This window comes from Atractosteus spatula, chromosome 7 (genome assembly GCF_055471065.1).
Source record: "Atractosteus spatula isolate fAtrSpa1 chromosome 7, fAtrSpa1.hap1, whole genome shotgun sequence".
Lineage (NCBI taxonomy): Eukaryota > Metazoa > Chordata > Actinopteri > Semionotiformes > Lepisosteidae > Atractosteus > Atractosteus spatula.
Genome location: NC_142712.1, coordinates 56,599,898 through 56,620,285, shown reverse-complemented (window position 1 = coordinate 56,620,285; position 20,388 = coordinate 56,599,898). Strand labels below are relative to the sequence as shown.

The following is a 20,388-nucleotide window of genomic DNA, read 5'->3' as shown; positions in this document are numbered from 1 at the left end:
GCAGAGATCACTGTATTCATAATCAAAGGCACTGACAAAGTCAGCCCAGTGGATTTCCCAGCAGTGAAATGAGAGCTCGAGGAAACAAGTGGCAACTTCATGGAAGAGTGCTGAAAACTAAGACAGGCGGTACATCTTAATGCAGAAGGTAGTGGAAGGGTGGATCAAGCTGCCCAGCCATGCTGCCCTGCCTTCCAAATGGGCAAAAATGGCCTCCTGTTACCACTGACTAAAAAATATTTGTTGAACATTTATAATGATGCAGTACATCCTGAGAGGTTTCTCGTCCTGCATCTGCATGCTGGGCTCAGTGATGAAAAGTCAGGAGCTTCTAATTCAGAGAACACAGCCCAGGCACTGGAGAGAGGATCTAGAATCCGTAGTTGAGCTAGCAAAGTTCAAAGCCAGGGAGACAGAAAAAGACAAGTCGGGGGTAAAATGTAGCCAAGGTCGCACACAGCGAGCATGGTGCAAAGCAAGCAGGCAGACAGAGTGAGCAGAGCACTGCTGAGGCCGAGGAAAAGCCCAACGAGCGAGCAGTGAGCAAGGGCTCTGTCAGGACGTAAATACAGGAGCAAGGGAATGTGGTTATTCCAGTGATTATCTCGTTAGTGAGCAGCAGGGGGACTGATCAGCGCCCATGTCGGATACGGACAGCCCCGGTGGATCTCTCTGGCCGTGTGAGGGTGCGAGCCGGCGTTTGCGTGGGTATTATAACATTATGCTATTTTTGAACAATGATGAATAGGTTCAGAAGCCAACCTCAGTGTTCCCTGTTCATTCCTGATCCTTCCTGATTTGCACAGTGAAGCAGAAGTTGTTGTGATAGGCCCCCACGCTGGATTCACGTGATTGTTCATGTAGAGGCCTAGCTGAAGGAGGAAGTGCTCGATGCCAACACGAGGAGTTTCATGCATTCCTGGATGCTGGCTTGATCATGTCGCTTGAAATGACCACGACAGCTTTGCATATTTATATATAGAAATACATGAAACGCTGTGGCTTTAGCATTGTGTGGTCAAACTGTGACAATCTTTATCTCGGTACCAGAAACGCAACATGAACAAGTGCTGAGATGTCACCTCTGGCTGCAAGGCCAGCATGCTCTTGAAAATTGCATGTATGAGTTCACCACAAAAGCCTTTTTCTGTGGAGAAAAGATGCTGTTTCCAAGTGGACACAATTAAGGAGTCCTTTTCTTATTAATCTGCAGTATGTCATTATTTGAAATTGCCCAGTTTAGATGTATGTTTTGGTTTTCTGATTTCTGAAATCTTTTGTGATATGTGATGCTTCTTAGACTGTCATTAAAATCATTGGTCTAATCAGCAGCTAGTCATTGTGGGAAATGGATCAACTATTTTTAAACCTGTAAGAGGCTTATGCCTTTCAATGCCGTTTTGAAGCAGTGATGCTGTGTGCGAGCTGTTCTTGCAGAGCTGGTCCATTTGGGTAGATGATGGGATTGAGGCCCAGTCTCCAGTATGCAGTTTAAAGGATTACTTCTTAACAAATTGCTTTGTGTACTTTTGCTTCTATTGTTCCCTTTTCTCTTAGTTCTCTCTTCTCTTAGTTTTGACTGGCAAGTTGAAATCATCTACCCTTCTGGCTGTGTGCTCTTCCTGCATGGTACATGATTCCTGAGAGGTACAGGATTGCCTCAGGTGGGGGCCCTGGGCTACTGTATGATTTGTATCAAAGCAGAAACCTTGTCAACTTTAAACCCTATCAATCTATTTAGCAGCCCATTAACTGTAGACAGTGTTTTTTTTAATTATTTTTATTACATGCCCAAGCCATTTGGGATAACTGTTCTGAGACTTGGATCCCCAGCGACTGCGACTGCTCCTGCTCCGCTCGGGAGAGAATGAGGCACGTGGACACACTCGTTCGATAAGCTCTCCTGCAGAGTCGCACGAGCGGAAATCCCAGTCCTGCCTGAGGGACTCAGCCAGATGTGCACAGCTGCTCGTTCGAGCTACAGTAACTGCCTCTGGGTCAGAGTTCAGCCTGTGTTCAGAGCATGTGCCTTTACTGTTTGGGCCAAAGGTGAGACACCTAGAGTACATGCTTTTAGCTGCCCCCCGTGCTTAAAATCCCATCTCTTGGGATCGGTCAGTGAGAGTGATATGAATTCTTATTTTCCCAGTAGGCTATGTTTAAATTACGACTTGCCCATAGTTTACCCAGTGGACAAGAGCATGCTGTGGGTTGTTGATGACTTTTTGTTGAACATCACTTGACAATTTAAGTTGTCAAAGTTTCAGATTCTGATTAAATGAATATGGGTTGATCTTCTAACCTGACTTTTGACCCAGACGTATATCTAAATTATCTGCCTTTATAATAACTTGGTTGAGGGGTTGGATCTTTTTCTGGCCAGAAACTGTAAGAGGATGTGTCACTGTTCTTTAACCTCATGAGAGAATTGGTAACTGTCTTACTGGTCTACTGTCAGGACAAGCCAGATGTTATTGTAATGTACACAGGATATACACGGTAATACAAAACCTAATATAGTTATCTTTAAATCGATGTCTTCTTTCATTTTGGAAAGAATGATATTGGTTATAAGGCATAATCTCATTTGTGGGTTTGAAGCTGGAAAATCTTGATACTTCTGCCAGATCTGCAGTCTTTTGCTCCCTTAATTATTTCATAAAGGTGCCAGCAGTTTTTATGCTGGAGTCATAGTTCCTAGTGGCTCCAGTGTCCAGATCAGTGTTTTCACATAGGCAATGCAACCATATGACAAAAGGTAAACTAGTAATGCTACTTTAAAAGATGCAGTTTTAAACTAATGAATACAAAGAACTTGAGTGTATTCAGTTCAGTATTGTAACATCACTGTTTTCACAAGCAATCAATACACAGGAACTTGCAGCTTCTCTTTATGGAGGCTGTGGTCTGCGCCAGAGACTTACGGAACTGTTTCAGCAGTAAATTAAACCTGCCTCTTGCCTGATAGACGTTTCCTCAGGAGACCAATATCACGACCATTTGTTGGGCCACGTTTCCTGTCACTGTGTGAAATATACATTACAGAAATGATTGGTGTTGTTTAGAGGACAGAGTGCTTGATAGTAAAAGAATGCTGGATTGTGTCTATGGAATAAGCTGTATATCACACTTTTCTGCTTTTCTGTGTGGGTATAAAGGCCTCAATAGCAAGCTTTAGTATGAAACGCATCGGAACTGCAGCTGATAGGCTTTGATAAAACACTGTGGTCCACTTCTGAGTATTTAGAGCAAATAGGAAGTAGGTGGAAAATTAATTTAAATGTCTGGTGTACCCTGGTTCACTTCAGGTCAGTAAGGGCTATTTAGCCTTGGATCGTTTGTAATGGATTTCCTGTTGTGGGAGAGGTAGCAGGCTTGGTGCAAATGTCTGTGGAATTCTCTTAGGGGAATTGCCAACAGGTTCTTTTTACAGTAAGTGAGGAATTAAGATAATTTCCGAGAATACTGTGCTTTGGCAGCACACTGGTGTGCTGTATATGCAAGTCATGATCTGCTCTGTTTTTTCATTGCCCTCTTTTGCAACCTTTGCTGTTTACAAAGATTTTAACAAATAAGAGTTCCAAGCATTTACAGTGGCACTTTCTATCCCAAATAATAGCAAAGATCCACCACAGAAGTGCAGTCCACGCCTGGGTGAGATATTGCTGGAATTCTGTGTGAGCAGCCCAGGTGATACAAATTTGTGCTCTGTAATTGAGGTGACTGATATTCTTTTTGATTCTGAAATCTCCTGCAGGCAGGGAAGGTGATATATTTTCCTCTATGAGGACTAGAGTAAAATTGGGACATGAAATTATTCACATTTGCTTTGAAATAGATTGACCCCTATCACAGCCTTTAGAGCTCCCTTTAATATCTGATGAGCATTTTGATATCAGAAAACATCCTGCCCCATTGCCTTTCACAGCACTGGACTTTAGCCTAAGGCTCACGAAGAAAAATCCCTCCATATTTAAGCATGCTTAAATAAGGATTTGAGTATGTATACAAGCTCTGTGAAATATGGCAACTTCCTGTTAGTTTAGCAACATGGCTTACCTCAAATACTACTCTTGCTCTTATCCAAATGCATACAGACCTCTGACCTGACTGTCCCAGTAGGTTTTTTATTGAGAAAAACAAATGCATCTTAAATTAAACATCCTTATCTTGCTGAAGGCATTCTAGTTTTTAACTCACCTTTGCATGGATAAGAAAGAGACGGCTTTGAGCAAACATTTGCAGAACAGGTAGGGCATATGGGGAAAAGCCTTGTCTGCTACTGCTTTACACTATGTCCACTGTAATGGACGTGATGGGTTGCTTGTATGGAGCTTACCTTCTGGGAGGAAGAGCTATCGAAAAGTCCAGAGAATAGAAATTACTGTAAGTCTTCATTTTTCAAGCTGCGGTACTGCTCTATCACTCTGAATGATTCATGTGCCCATGCATTTATGTAGTATTTTTGTTCTGGTGCAGTTGGATGCCACAGTAAATGATCTTTCCACAGATTTGTTGAGGTTTTCCTGTGCTAATACTCAATACTAATAACTCCAGCTCGGCTTATAAGGTAACCCCAAAGCTGTTTTGAACCAGGCAAAACCAGCAACTGGTGTCATGTACACAGGATATGAATGAAGTCTGCTTTGAAGTTGTACATTTTATTGCTGCCCTCCTCATGTGCTTTGCCAGTCTCACTGACTGATGTCTGTACACTAAAACTGTTATTGCCTTATCTGAAGTAATGATTTAAAGAAGCTGGGTATGAATATTCCAGTTCTTTGTCAGTCATAGCAGTTTAGAATATCTCTTTGCCAACCTTATGAAAACTTTGCCTTTGCAGTCTTACAATCAATCAAGGTTTATTTATCAATGCACGAACAAGTATCGCTAGGGTATTTCCACGGCTCAGTGTGAACAAATTGAAACAATAACAGTCTCTTCTAAAGCCATGGTGCCGCCAGACTTAAGTAAGTACTGCAGACCTTCTGGTTAAAATTAAGGAGCTCAGTATCGGACTGAACTGCTTTCCTTCCTCCATATAAAAAAGATCAGTGCTCGTTTTCATCATTCACGCTAGCACTGCAGCTGCCTCTCCATTCTTCACATCTTAAAACATGAGGACAGGTTATTCTTGTTTTCTTATCTGTTTTTTGTTAGCACATCTTACCAAGAGACATTTGAATTCAGCAATATATTCATCCACTTTTATCAGTCTCAATTAAGGAAATTGCTCCTACATTTGAATAAAAAAGTTGGTGTTGCCTACATGTGCAGTAGTCTTTGAAAGGCTGTTTTCGTACCATGACGCAATTTTTTTTTGCGGGCATCCCAGTGACTGCCAAGTGTTTTTAGTTAATCTTTCAGTAACTGATTGTAAAAAAAGCAGAACAATCTCTTGTCAGCTTTTCTTTTTTTCCACAAAGGTGTGAATGATAGCTCTGGAGAATGGCTGGAAACAATTATAACATTGTGAGGGGAAGACAGAAGTTATCATCCAAATTAAATTACATTTTGTTTAAATTCATTGGTGTGAGCGCTGATATACTGTAGGACTACTGTGTTGCTGCCTTTTTATTACAGTTTTCAGTAATAATAAATTCCCTGAAAGAGATTTAGGTTTTGATAAGGTGATAGGGAGTTATCTGTTCAGTCATTTAGGAACAAAAGTCATCAGTGTCGGTTGCTAGTTTAGTTACAAAAGTCAAATGGTGGGCTTTCTTTTTTTTTCAGTAGTCTTGTAAGACAGGAAACAGATGAGCCTCTGTCAGACTCTGTGGGTCCACGTTTTAGACATTTATAAAATTGTCAAGGGTAAATTTGGCTGTTTTTGGAGTGAGCTATACCACTTAATGGTGGCATCTGTAAAAAATAAAGTCCATAGATTAGTTTTATGCTGTGATTATCCCTAATATTTGTAATATAGGTCTTTTCTCAATGCAGTAATTTCATTTTCTCTTGGCATGAGTATGTGCTGTATTTTATCAGCACAGCATTTGTGAGTCAGATTCCTTAGCAGCTAAAGATCCATCCTTGTATGTGTCAGTTTTTTCATTTATATCTGAACTGTAGGACTTTTTACCTTTGCCTTTGTAAGCAAAATAGGTGTGATTCATTGGTTTAATTATTGCAATGAAATCACTAATGACACCCTTCTAAATTAATCTCGCTGCTAATGCAAGTCCTGTCACTTTTATGGAGATTTTGGTCATGACAATGAAGAAATAGCCGTTGTAGTTACTTGCTTAAACTTTAGAGACCATTCAGTGTCTACATTGCTGGTGTTAGTCATCATGTTATTTGTTTTTTACAGGGGTGTTTAACGGTGTACAATTTGTTTATTACTTAGGTGCTCAAACATGTTTTCTTTTTCTTTGAGGCTGTTGCTGTTTTTACCTGTTCCTCATTCCTCACTACATCAGAAATGGTATCTGGGACGTTCAGAGGTGGGGAACACGATTAAAGACCTGAATATGGCTCTTTAAAAACATTAATAAAGACATTGTTTCAAATGAGCCCTTATAGGGCTGAATGAGTTTTTTTTAATACTTCATATATATATTAATAAACAATTTTGAAAATGATCTAGATTCAGAAGAAGGATTAAAATATTTTATCTTGATCTTTTTCTGAAAAGGTGTTTTATCTTTGGATATGTTTGTGTCTGAGGCCTACATGATCATTTGGCTGACACAGATTCAAGGTTCTGGAAAGGATTGTTCTCCTTGTGAAATGAGAACCTGTCCCAAGGTGACATGAATGAATGGATTAATGAACTGGTTTTTATTTCAGAAGGAGATCTTGAAACACTGTGTGTACAAAGCTAGGAATGTGAGAATGCAAATGAGCGTCTAATGTCAGAGCCCCAGTTTTGAGTCGCTTGCTGCTGTTACCTGACTAGCACGTGCTTGGTCGGAAGACACCTGTCATAAGCGAGACAAAGGTTGTCTTTTGTTAGGGACATTACGCCTGTGTTTATCTCCGTCAACAATTTAGTGCGTAGCACCGATGAATTTCTTTCCAGTGTAGCAGTGCGTTATGAACTCAGAACAATGTGAGGAATGTTAAAGCAGACAAGGCCATTGTGCCTGTCTTCCTCATTTGGTTATTAGTTGCGTTGTTTCTGGAAGGATCCCATTTCGTTTGTCTCGACAGAGCGACAGGGTGGCACATCACGCACAGCTGTGCCTCTCTGTGTTTCTCTGTGACACTGGGCTGTGTCAATACCTTGCAGGATTTCAATATTTGAACTCTGGTCATGTTTGAGAAAGGGTGGAGTGCTTGAAAAGCTTCATTTTTTTTCACAAAACTTTTTATGCAGCCCAGTCGTTTTGAAGTTGGTGTGCATATCTTGTTACTATTTCATACATGTAGGCTGTATATCTAACAGAGAGCAACAGACTGAACAAACATGAGGCATGTACGTCTTTTCTCTTTTTCTCCTTCACAAGCATCGCTATTGCTCTGCCCTCAAGTCTTAAAGGTTTTTTGTTTCCCATATATTTCAGAAACGTTATCATTACAGTATGCTTCAAATGATGCTTGAAATTTTGGTTGCAGCACATTGATTAATTTATTTTTGGCTGCCAGCCTTATGTCTTATTTGCTTGTTGTAGTGTGTATTCTGCTACTCTCCTCAGTAACAAAGTGTCAGCATGCGTAGGCTTGACACCTGAAGAAGGCTCCACAGCTGAAACTTTGTGTCTTTTCTTTAAAGCATGGAAAAAATCTTTACTTGCTCCTTTGCAGCTTATTAGAAATAGTGGTTTCTGTTACAAGGCAATGCAGTGAGAGGTCGGTCACATGGTTGTTTTGATATATTGATTGACAGAAGGTTTCCGAACCCTGTCAGTCCCTGTGTCTGCTGGTTTTAGTTTTAGTTCCATCTGGGCTATTCAATTGAACAGATTTAAGAAGAAACTCGCCAGTCAAAATGTTTTCAGCTCTGGGAGTTTAAACATTTAAATTTCCATAGAAAAATCTGGAAATAAAAGCAGCGGACACCAGGGCCACGAGAACCAGGATTGGAAAGCCTTGGGCTAACATGCTTCTGAAGAGTGAAAACAGCAGAGCAGTGAGAACACACAAGGTGTGCACTGTTACTCCATGTGCGTCAAGCTCCACAGATCACAGTCCCACATGCCCTGTGTTGTTTCAATCTCAATATTGAATATAATACATAGCCTTAGTGCATTTCTTTTCCATAGTGCTGGGCCACAGAAAATGCCAATCAACCCCAAATATTTTAGCAGTTGCCATTAAAGCCACGATGAAGAGTTCTTGAAACCACAAAAGTTAGTAACTGAACTGAAGTAGGATGGAAGGCACTGCTAAATCCTGTAACATCTGTTACAGTTAGCTCATTCATAGTGTGTTCTATCATACAGTAGTAACTACTCGTTAATGTCACAATTTCATTTGGTCTCCTTACGTACAAATTCACTGATCTTTGTTCAGCTCTGTGTTTCTAATAATGTTTGATTTTCACTTCATGTTTGTAGGGAAAATGAGAAAAGATTCTCTTTTCCAGTGAATTAAAAGCTCAGTTCTAAAAAGCTGACTCACAGTATATTAACTACAAATCTAAATGCATATAAATCTAATTTATTCTTGTAGCCATTCAGTTTTATTGCCTTGAGTTGTTGAGAATGTAACGTTTGCAATTTAATTGTAGGAGAAATGCCTTTTTAGTCCTCCAGATTTTCTAGCCATGTTAAACAAAACAGCCAACTTGTAACTCAGAAGCAGCATAAATATCTTCACTGGGCACAAAGATGTGTATAAATCCTGGTATTTTTCTTTTCCATCCCTGCAGTGTTTCTTAAGCGAGTCCAGCACGAAAACGTTTTGACGGTCATCAAAGCACTTTCACTGTCCCCTCTCCGCGATGGAGTCCAGCAAGACTACCGCGTGGAGCGCTTTCTGCCAGAAGGCGAAACCTCTCTTCTCCAACATCGTGAAGGGCAAGAAGCACGCCTCCAAGCTGCAGGTCCGGAAGAAGCGGGTTCTGGACCGGAGAAAGAGTGCCTCGGTGCCGGACCTGCCGGCCGCGCAGAGCTTGTTCTCTGAAAGAGATGGGCCCGCAGGTCTCCAGCTGTCGGGCCCCGACAGCCCTTTCTACAGCTGCCACTCCCTCGGGCTGGATAAGGCCCTGACTGACGACGACAGCGCCGCCGCTGCTGTGGCCCACAAGCTGGCCGTGCCGGCGGAAATGAGGACCTGGGCCTCCACGGAGTCCATGCAGGACAGACTGACGATAGCCGAGGAGGACGGCTTGTCCTACACATTTGAGGACATGGACTTCAAGGACAGCGACACTACAGGACCTGCCCTGCCACGGGGCTCAGCAGTGCCCGCCATAGCAGTAACAGAGGTCGGAATCGCTTTCATTTTTCATTTTGATTGAGATTGCGTAGAATTCAGACTTTCCGTGAAGCGTGGAAAACAGTCATGACAGGGCCGTTCTTCTTTCAGTGTGCTGCTTGTGTGAAGGACATGTCACCAGTTGATAAGGATGAGCAGGACCATGTTAGCTTTCTGTGTCAATCTCGAGTGTTGTTTTCTAGTAAGGGGGAAAAATCATAAAATACCTTCTTTCCTATTCACCTAGGATTAATTATTTTGTGTAATCCACAGTTCAGTCTTAAACCCTACGTGAAAAGGTTTTAAAAGCAGCTGGGATTATTTTGAGGGGGCTTACCTGGAGGAGACTCTTGAAGGTTCAGACTCAAACCAGTGCTATTGCAAATCTTCTGTGTGCACACAAGGTTTGCCTCTCACCACGCTACAAATATGAACAAGAAAATTAAAAAGTTAGGAAAACAGTGCTACATTCAAGGAAATCATTTACATATCAGGTAGTTACTGTCTCATAATGTCACCTAATCTCACTAAACTAGAAGCACAGTAACCTTTCTTTTAGCTTATTTGCTTTATCTGTTTTTCAGTGGATAGTACAGGAAAATTATGTGGTCTACCAAGCTGAGAATTCCAGTCTTTGACAAATGTTTGGTTAGAATGAGGTTAGTGCAGTCCTTCCTGATTTTATATTTCATTTTTTTTGTCAGTTTCCTCATGAATTATGCAACTAAAAAAAGAGCTTGGTGGGGAAGGAACAAGCTCTGAGGTTTTGTTACTTAATCTCTTGCATACACTGGAATCCCATTTCTCAGCATCACGCACTGGACCTGGTTCCATTCATTATCTGAATGTTCCATGGGAATGCAGTGCCCTTGCAAATACAGCTCTATCATGCATTGTGAAGGTTAAACATCTGGCATTGAACCTGTCCAACATGATAAACCCCAAAATCCATCGTTTGTGCCAAAGGATGTTCTGTTCTATCTAGATGTGTTTGCAAAGCCTTTCTGACCCAGGAATTGTAATGCATAGGGCTTTATAGCAGTTGTGCATCATGAGCACCGCATGTTAACCTGGATTTACAGCAGATGTGTTAATCTAAATATTGTTATGGCCCATTATGATTAGGGAATTATATTTTGTTACAAATTGGGGTTATGAAAATAGTGAATATCATAAATAATTGAGTGGGGTAATCAATAATTAAATCAATTAATCATAACCCCCAACTTGTAAATGATATTGCCAAGAATATACCTAAATGGTATAATTATAGAGGCACCTGAGTTCTGAGTTCTTTGTTCTTTGGCACAGCTTTGATGAAAAGTGTTATAATTTTACATTAATTTTTTTCATTAATAATATATGCTAAACAACACGCAGCATAAAACATTCAGCACACAAGTTAAGCTATTTACACATTCACAAACAAGGTGTCCCAGACGTCTTGATCTACCAACAAAAACCCAGAAGCCCCAGACTGTTACCGGGTATTTAACTCTTTTACATCACATCTACATGGGCCAACAAGAGAGAGAAACCTGCCTTCTGAAATACACAGAATACAACTTACAGTTAAATCTTTCTCTCTGTAAACCTGGGCACTACAAAATGAATAGGAAACTATCTCCCTATTCTCTTTTCCCTCTTCACCCACTAACCAGGAAAGACTGTTTTAACTGAGAGATTCTTTCCATGGGGAATCAAAGTTTCCTAAAAATAACAGAATGTCAATCTCAAGTACCTAACTCTAGTCTGGTCTTTATGGGTGATCTGGACAAGACCTTTTGTCTTTCTCTCTTCTCTCCCCCTTTCTCCTTACCTGCCTGTGTTTATGCTGTGTTCCTGCACTGTTGATGACTCTTAATGATTTACCAAGAAGTTGGAATTAACTAAAGTAAATGGAGGTAAAGTTCACAATTGCTTTGATCACTGATCTCAGATCCCCCTACATCTCAGCAAACATCTCCTGGCTTTGAAACTCCCAAGAATGGGAAATGTTGTCAACAGCCAGGTGTTACCCATTGTATCTGGATTCTTAAAAATGCTTCAGTTGTCACTTCCAAAAGCCTTAGAAATCCATTCATTTTTTTCAGTTTGTTTGCAGGAGGTGTTTGTTATCCTTTACAAGCTTTTTTTTTTTCCAACACCAGGACCTATAAAGTACTCACTGGCCAAAATGTGTTTGCTCCTATTGAATAATTGGCAGATTCCTTGAGACTCTAACCTGCTTCAGACGTACATTTTGCAGGTTTCTCTCTGGCTCATACAGCTGTACCTGGTCATCACCTGCTTGGCTAAACATTTACCCAAGAACTGTTAGACCGACTGATTCCAAGCTTAGTAAATACTGTACTGATGGCAATACAATTATGGTAATACAGTACATGACAATTACATTACATTGATTAGGAGCAGGTAACGGGTTTATTCCATGCTGAAAAGAAAGGAAACACAAAGTCTTGACTGGGAAGCGTTCCTCAGGTGTGAGAAAGACAGGGTAGACGGCAAAGAGTAAATAGCACAGGAGAACAAAAGTTGGAAAAGTGGAGGAGGGGGGGGAGGGGAGAGGCAGAGAGGCCACTCAGGAAGTGCGCAGTGGAGAAAGGTGAGAGGTCGAAACCTGCATGTGAATAGAGACGATTACACAAAAAGTCTGTCATCGAGAGAAGGGGGAGGTGTGAACCAAGTTTCAGGATGAGTTTTGTTTCTGATGTCTTTCTGCTATGGGAATTAAGAAACCCTTCTTTGAGAACGCAGATGGAGAGATCAGTGTGGGCATGGCCGTCTGAGGTGAGATGAGAAACTATGGGCTTGGAGAAATCTTTAATCTTCACAGCCCTAACATGTTCTCTGAAGCAGCCTCCCTATTTAATCTTTGCTGGCTGCCCTGTCTTTCTACCTACTTGAACTATTACATTGATTGTATTACAATATACAGGTGAAATGGAACTTCTGCACAAACTGTGATAGTCATTAAACCACCGTTTGGTTCTTTTCCCACTGTGCCTCATACTGCAAACTGGGTTTACCTTGCTTAACAGGTTTTGAACAGTGGCAGACCTCACCAGTATCATCCCTGGGTGAATGCCAAGGAGAAGTCATGCAGTGATCAAACAGTGATAAAACGGTGATCAAGCTGCCTGTGTTTGAAGAGGTTTCTGTATTTAACTCCAGGTCCAGGTCCGACAGGCATTATCCCTGGAGCAAAATGTGGCTGTACTAGCCTTTTACTTATTATTCCATGCCACAAGAGTATACTGTGGTATTGCATTGTAGGGATGAGCAGTACAGTCTTTTAAAGTCACGTCACTGTACTTCCTTTGAGGGATATCTTATCTCACTGCTGTCTGTGATCTAATGAGAGTTCATAGTTGCCCAACAGAGAGCGTCTGCCAAGAAAAACATATATAAATATGTATTTAGTACCCTTTATCTCCTTCAGCAAATAGGATGTGTATGCGTGCATAACAATAACAAAGTGAAAATTAAACTTCCTGCATCTGAAAATGTAATATGACGTGCCCCTTAGTTATTGAGACTCGGGGAATGTACTGTATGAGTCAGTTTTGGATATTGTTTCAGAGCTCACTGCCGCTGCAGATCTGTCTGGTCGCAGTGTAGCCCACTTCGGAGTGAGTAGTCATTATCCAAGGGTACTGCTTTTCCCCGTATAGAGAAGAGCATGGGAATGACAGTCAAACTGTTGTTTAATCTCTAACCCCAGAATTTCCTAAATCATTTTTTTGAAGGACATCAGTTCCTGAATAACACCTGCTGGGAACGTGCTCGCTGGGCGCTGGGTTTAATAATAATAATAATAATAATTGCTTACACTTATATAGCGCTTTTTTGGACACTCCACTCAAAGCGCTTTACAGGTAATGGGGACTCCCCTCCACCACCACCAATGTGCAACCCCACCTGGATGATGCGACGGCAGCCATAGTGCGCCAGAACGCTCACCACACACCAGCTCTCAGTGGGGAGGAGAGCAGAGTGATGAAGCCAATTCATAGAGGGGGATTATTAGGAGGCCATGATCGGTAAGGGCCAATGGGAAATTTGGCCAGGACGCCGGGGTTACACCCCTACTCTTTTCGAAAAACGCCCTGGGATTTTTAATGACAACAGGGAGTCAGGACCTCGGTTTTACGTCTCATCCGAAGGACGGCGCCTGTTTACAGTATAGTGTCCCCGTCACTATACTGGGGCATTAGGACCCACATGAATCGCAGGGTGAGCGCCCCCTGCTGGCCCCACTAACACCTCTTCCAGCAGCAACCTTAGTTTTTCCCAGGAGGTCTCCCATCCAGGTACTGACCAGGCCCACACCTGCTTAGCTTCAGTGGGTTTACACCTGTATAGCATTGTAGCTCAAGTGCGGTGTGTACAAATGATCTACTAAATTTAAAAGGAGCACAGTTTTTAAGAGGCATCTAGGTTGCCACAACCTCCACACACTCCCCCAGTTCAAGCATTCAGACAATGTGCATTAAAGGTGTCTGTGCTGTGTTATGTACTGCTCACTGTAATGTAAATAAGTCATACAGGAGAGTGCCATTATGGATTTAGACTTGTGAATTGGATTGCTTTTAGTGGCGTTTAGTAACGTGGTGAGCAGCAGCGTTTGTGCATGATTAAGAATCCATGGTGCTGATGTGCGTGCTTAGTTTACATAACTTATTTGTGGCAGAGGAAATACGAAAGCCCAGCTCTTGTTTATGAACCGCGGCAATGTTCAAAAGATATTGATATCTAAATTACACTGAAAACTTCAGTGCGTTGATGTCCCAGCGTGAATTGTAGTATTATATATTTTGAGCTGCAGGAGTCAAACAAATCCCTGAAAGAGGGAAACGGGGCCTCGAGGAACTGCCTTGTTTTACTGACACACAGCTGTGGAACTTCCTGCTAGATGGTCCTGCCCCCATGAGCACAGAAACCTTCAGCTCGAGCTTTTATACCCGTGTTACATCACAATCAGTCATGGGCTTGTTTGTTTTCTTCTGCACGCTATGCAGTCTTAGAGTTTTCACTGTTTTCACTTGGCACGGTGTGCTTTTTAAGATCTGTCAGCAGACAGCTTTCTCATGACATTTGAAGACACTCACATTAGTGATGATCTACAGTATGTGCCATGCAAAGTATAAAAATTAGCCTTGCAGCACTTTATCTGGGCAGGGACACTTCCCTTATCACCATCAACGTATTACATCTGATTTAGATTAAAGTTTTTGTTTTGCTTTTGAAAACAAGTAATTTAATTTATCTTGTATCTAGAAACAAGTCTTATAACAACAAGTGACAGAGCTATAATATATAGTCGATATGTTCCTTGAAGTGTAGCTATAGATGAGCAGAAGATACCCCACCCCCACCAAATCTACGCTGTATTTTACAGGCATTGAGTAAAAGCCACAACCTACCTAATGATTTGAAGTACCAATATTTTCCCTTTTGTGGTAAAAGTGGCCAACGGAAAACTGTGGGTGGTTTAAAAATCTCCCAGTTTGCTTTGCTCTATCAAGATGACATGATCACTACCCCTCTGTCTGGAACAAAATTATTCACCACATGATTCCTTAAATATAATCAATATTTAGAGATTTGCAAGTCTTTGTCAATAATCCCCCCTTTAAATTGTATGAAGACTCGAGTTGCAGTTAGGTTGTTCTTGTGAGTAAGGGTCCCAACATAAAGTCTATATCTCCTGCACATGTGGAGAGCTACAGACCTGTATATTATGTGAATCTTGTATCTTAAATAGGTTCATTCATCTTAATCTTGCATCTAATAAATCATCTTATTTCAGATACCCGGGGACAATACTGTATTTGCATTTGCAGCTTCATAGAAGAAAGGAGACTTGGTGTAACTTGAGGCTCCTTTGTCAATATAAAAAACAAGTTATTTACATTGAAGTTAAGGAGGAATTCCAAAACTCTATATCTCAGGGAAATGCTTCCAGTTCTCCTTTCCAGAATGTTCCACAGTTTCATTTCTGTACCGCCCAGCTTTCAGCTTTTGTTTGTGCAAGCAAAAATATTTAAAAAAAGGAATTCTTTGGCTTTGGAAACACACTGTTGCTGGATTAGGGTGCATTCCCCCCTACAGTGATGGAAATTTACCTCAGGCATTAAAAACGGCTTGATCTGCCATTCAGGACACAGACGTATACAGCTTCAGACACCAATTCTTCACTGCTAGAAGATAACATGCTTTGGTCTTGTTTTAGGACTGTTTTTGTTTAAAAATGTATTCTGAGAAGCTCAAATCGATCTTTAAAGACTACTTATATGCAATGTGGCTCCTTCCTGAAATCAAGGTCATTGGAAGTACAAACTGTAAAATAATTAGAAATAAGATTAAGAGTGAGTTTTACATAAACAGAAACTCTTGAGTGTCTTGGCTACATTATGATATTGATGATAGCTACATAAGATTAGTCTCTTATTAGAAAATAGGCTAAATTGTTTAAAATGCAAAAGCAAAACGTGAGTAATTTTGTAGTCTAATTTGATTTACAGTCAGGAAAGAAGAAACCTCAAGTCGGACACAGCGCCATTTGTTTGATTTTAGTGTTTTTTGCAGATTATACAGAATGTGTTTTGTAAATGTTAATTATTTTTTTAACAGGAGGATAGTGTTGGCAATGAATTTGACAGCCAGACGGCACAGTGTGCTGAAGAAAATAACGTGAGTATATTTTGTAAATATCTAACCAGTTTTCCGATGAAACTGTGTGTTTGTGAGATATTCCAACGTGGGTTATGGGGAGTGTGGGTCGGGATCCAGGGTTAGCTTGTCAGCTGCAGCATTAAGCCCTTGAACCTGGAGATCACCAGTCTGAAACCAGGCTGTGCGACTTGACAGCTGTTGATCAGAGACCCCATACCGAACCATATAGTGTAGTGACGCACCACAGCTGGTTCTGAAAGGTCTTCAGGTCATCTGTTGGCCTGAGAGCAGCACATCATGCTGCCACTCTCGCTGGTACAGTGTACCTCTGCTCATTGTGACCATGTCCTTCTTGGTCTTTTACCATCCTTCTGAATCAGGATGAACATACAGTATATTGTGCATATTCTGTGTTATTGCTGAGAAGTCTTATAAAGTTGTATTTGTTTAATTGAACCAGCTCCATGGCCAAACAGCTTATATCTGTAACTGTTCATGGAGCATTGAATATCTCACATGTTGTGAACCATATAAAATTCATCATGTTAGTAAGAGTGAGCCTGACATTTTCTCCTGTTTTAAAATAATGTACTCTGAGACCGAACTGTCCTTGTCTCTACCAGAAGTTATCTTTGAGGCATTAGAAGGTAACAGTTCGTAAGTTGGTTTGATGTTACTGCATATTGCAGTGTAACTGAAGTAAATGGCGGTTATCATTAGCTAGCCTAAAAACTCTTTTTTTGGGAAGGGAAATTGTAGTAATTCACAAGGATGAAAGCTGATTAACAAGCTTCTGTGATCTCTGCTTTTTCAGTGTTTTTTGCCTAGAACACACCCTTATTTCACATCATTTACTCTGATTTCCTCTGGGGCCTGGTTACATTTCAAAGGCATGAAAGAGATATTCGGTTACAGTCCAGTTGCAATAAAGGACCTTGGCATTTTTCCTGAAAGCAAATTATGATTACAAGAACATTGGGATTGGTGCTGGAAGATATTGTTTTTTCCAAAACAGGAAATATTGCATATTGCATGACAAATGTATTTAGTAGAGCTGACGTGAAAGGGATGAATGTTCTCAGATGTATAGTACATCTTCTGTTTGTTGAAACTTCATTAGATTTTATCCTCTGTATTTTTGCATGAGACTTATTCAACTTTTCTTGGCCAGTTAAAGAACCATATCTGTTTATGCAGAATGCATACCGAGAGACCCTTGAACTCTTAGTTTTGCCCTTCACATGGACTGCCAAGGGCATCTCTGCATGTGATACAGAAATTCAGAGGACTGGATCATTCAGCTCATGTGGAAACCCTTAAAAAATATTAATGTTTGTTTTCATTGGAATTGGAGATCACAGCTACCTAGATCTGAGTGCAGCTGTGTCCCTTTTGGCTATATATTTGATAAAACTGCTCAAAGTACACGGAGGAAATTTACATGTTGAATTTTATATGTATTATATAGTAGTCTCATAGCTCACTATTTTGTTATGCCTTGAACTTTTTCCTGGTCATAACTAACCCTTTGTATGTTGTGAATTTAATAATAATAAATAATATTTCCTTACTTTTATGTAGCATTTTTCTGGACACTCCACTCAAAGTGCTTTACAAGTAAAAGGGATCCCCTCCACCACCCCCAGTGTGCAGCCCCACCTGGATGATGCAACAGCAGCCGTAGTGCACCAGTACACTCCCCACACACCAGCTCTCAGTGGGGAGGAGAACAGAGTAATGAAGCCAGTTCAGAGATGGGGATAATTAGGATTTACCATGATTGGTAAAGGCTAATGGGCCATGACACCAGTGTTACACCCCTACTCTTTTTGAGAAACACCCTGGGATTTGTAATGACCACAGAAAATCAGGACTTCATTTTTACGTCTCATTTGAAGGACGGTGACTTTTTACAGTATAGTGTCTCCGTCACTATACTGGGTCATTAGGACCCACACAGACCACAGGGTGAGCGCCCCCTACTGGCCCCATTAACACCTCTTCCAGCAGCAACCTTAGCTTTCCCAGGAGGTCTCCCATCCAGGTACTGGCCAGGCTCACTCCTGCTGAGCTCCAGTGGGCTGCGAGCTGGGAGTTGCAGGCTGATACAGCTGCTGGCAGTGTGCTTTTAGAATTCTAGCCATGGCAAATCTTTTTTCAAGCTTTTAATCACGAAGTGGGCACTGGCCAAAGGGACAGAAAGGAGCAAACGGAATTTCTTAACTTTTCTTCTGTGGTCACAGATGGTTGAAGAAGGCGGCGAGGCTAATTCTGCACAGCCTCAGAAGGGGTATCTCCTGAGCATCAATCTGAAAGAAGGAAGAAATCTGGTGATCAGGGATCGCTCTGGTAAGGAAAGACCTTCATCTTCCAAAAGTCAGGGCAGGAAAATCCAGTGGGCAAGAGAAGGATTGAGATTAGCTCCATGAGTTCATGTTAGGCAAGATGACACTGAAAATGAGTCACTTATTCTATTTTGTATTTCCTGTCATTGATCTTGAGTGAGATATAGTGTGAAACTCCATTACTTTTTCAGAATCTTGCTTTATTGTAAACTTTTTCTCTTAAGTGTTTTAGATCTTAATGTAACACTATACACCATCTTAGGTTTCACAGATGCGCCAGGTTAGGTAATGTTTGTGTTTAGATTGTAATCTGATACCCAGCAAACAATGATTATGTAAAAACTCTAATGATTACGCACGTTAAATATGTAAAGTTACTATGCACAGTTCTGTTATGTTCATGTCACGGCACTAGATGACTCATTTTTCTTTTCTATCCATGGTTGTATGACTGGGTTGAAACTGGACTCCATTCACATACTTTGGAGCCTCATGTTTCCTTCTGACAATGCAAACAGAAACTTTCTGAGTTTTCTAGTTTGGTAAAACAGGCTGGTTATGAAACCTGTTGTAGGCAGCAACTTATCAACAAATTGAAGACCATTTATTGTTGCCTTTGGCACTATATGCAGAGAGTTCTTATTTTTTTGCTATCAAGCTGCATTGGTCCTTTTTGCAATCACTTGGTGCAAAGTGAGATTAAAGCTGACAAGCCATGCAAAAATCACACTGAGCTATTGGAAGTAATTGGTGATGGCCTGTATCTAAACTGTTTGCATCTACTGTACACATGTTCATGTGTTTACCAAATCTTAAATGGAATTAATTGATGACAGTTTATAGATGCTTATAGATATAATTAAGGCTATTTCTGGGTCATCAATATAGTACTGTTTAAAGCTACAGGAATGTAATGCAGAAAAAATTCTACACAGTATTAAGACAAAAAATAGAATTCAAATGACTGAAAATACATTAAACAGTTTGGCAAAGATCTGTCAAATTAGTGAGTTCTAATTAATTTGTGCTTTAGGCTGGAAAATTCACAGATGAATTTGAAAAATCCGAGGAATGAGATTTTTTAATAAGGTTGTCAAAGTACAAACTCAAAGCTAAAGTACATCTGAGGAATGCTGTCAATGTCACAATGAAAATGAATTGCACCCTAGGAAACACAAGGTTTGCGTCAGGGCAAGAGCAGGTTTCCCTGCTTGTATTAAACATAGAGTGGCAGCACCTGTATAGTAGGTATGTGCATTCCTTCAATTTTGAAATGTAGGTCTGCTGAGTGGCTCAACTGGTAAGACCACTCGAGTCCTGCAATCCAGCCAGACAGCTGGAATGCCAGTAAGGCAGCTGTGGCTGGGAATCCTGCAGCTGTGGCTGGGAATCCTGCAGCAGAGTGAGGCTGTCAGGGGTTTCCTTGATTCTCCGAGCAGAAAACCTTTTGGTGCACGACGCACCTGTGAACCTACAGACACTTGCCCCTGCCGCTTGGCTTCAGGCTGTGTGCTTGTGGATGGCCTGGCAGTGCAGGTGTTGCTGGAGGCGTGTGGTTTGTGCTGGGAGGAGAGCTGTAGTGTCGAGCCTTAGTCTTTAAACAAATGAGTGACTCCATAGTTAGGATGTAGGAAAATAACAAATAACAAAAAATTAAACTCTTGCAGTATCAACAGTATCTGTGTATAGTTCCATCTAATTCTCCTTGATTTAGAAAAGCACATTACAGCAATTTCTAACCCTCATTTATACTGTGAATACAAAGTGAGTGGTCTTTGGTAGTCTTTATAGCTCCTTAATCCACTTATCTGTTTTAATATCTGACACTGATCTGGGACAGGGAGATGTTATCTTGGCTGTTATTCATGTTTACAGAGCAAGTGAAAACTAGCCAAAAGTACCAAGAGCCTACTTATTTGTTATAGAACAACAGTGTCAAATTGAGTTCCAAAAAGAAAAAAAAACAGGAAAAAAGCTACAAAGCTTTGTGTGCTTTTGTGTA

At 40.9% G+C, this 20,388-nt stretch overlaps 1 protein-coding gene across 1 annotated transcript in view; it reads left to right on the top strand.

The window, feature by feature from the left end:
* mctp2a (multiple C2 domains, transmembrane 2a) overlaps positions 1–20,388 on the top strand; it is a 78,536-nt gene that overhangs the window by 7,379 nt on the left and 50,769 nt on the right. The window contains exons 2-4 of the mRNA XM_088921565.1: positions 8,816–9,373; positions 16,000–16,059; positions 18,285–18,390. Coding sequence (XP_088777691.1) covers positions 8,888–9,373; positions 16,000–16,059; positions 18,285–18,390 — 652 coding nt within the window. The 5' untranslated portion in view covers positions 8,816–8,887. The remainder of the gene's footprint in view (positions 1–8,815; positions 9,374–15,999; positions 16,060–18,284; positions 18,391–20,388) is intronic.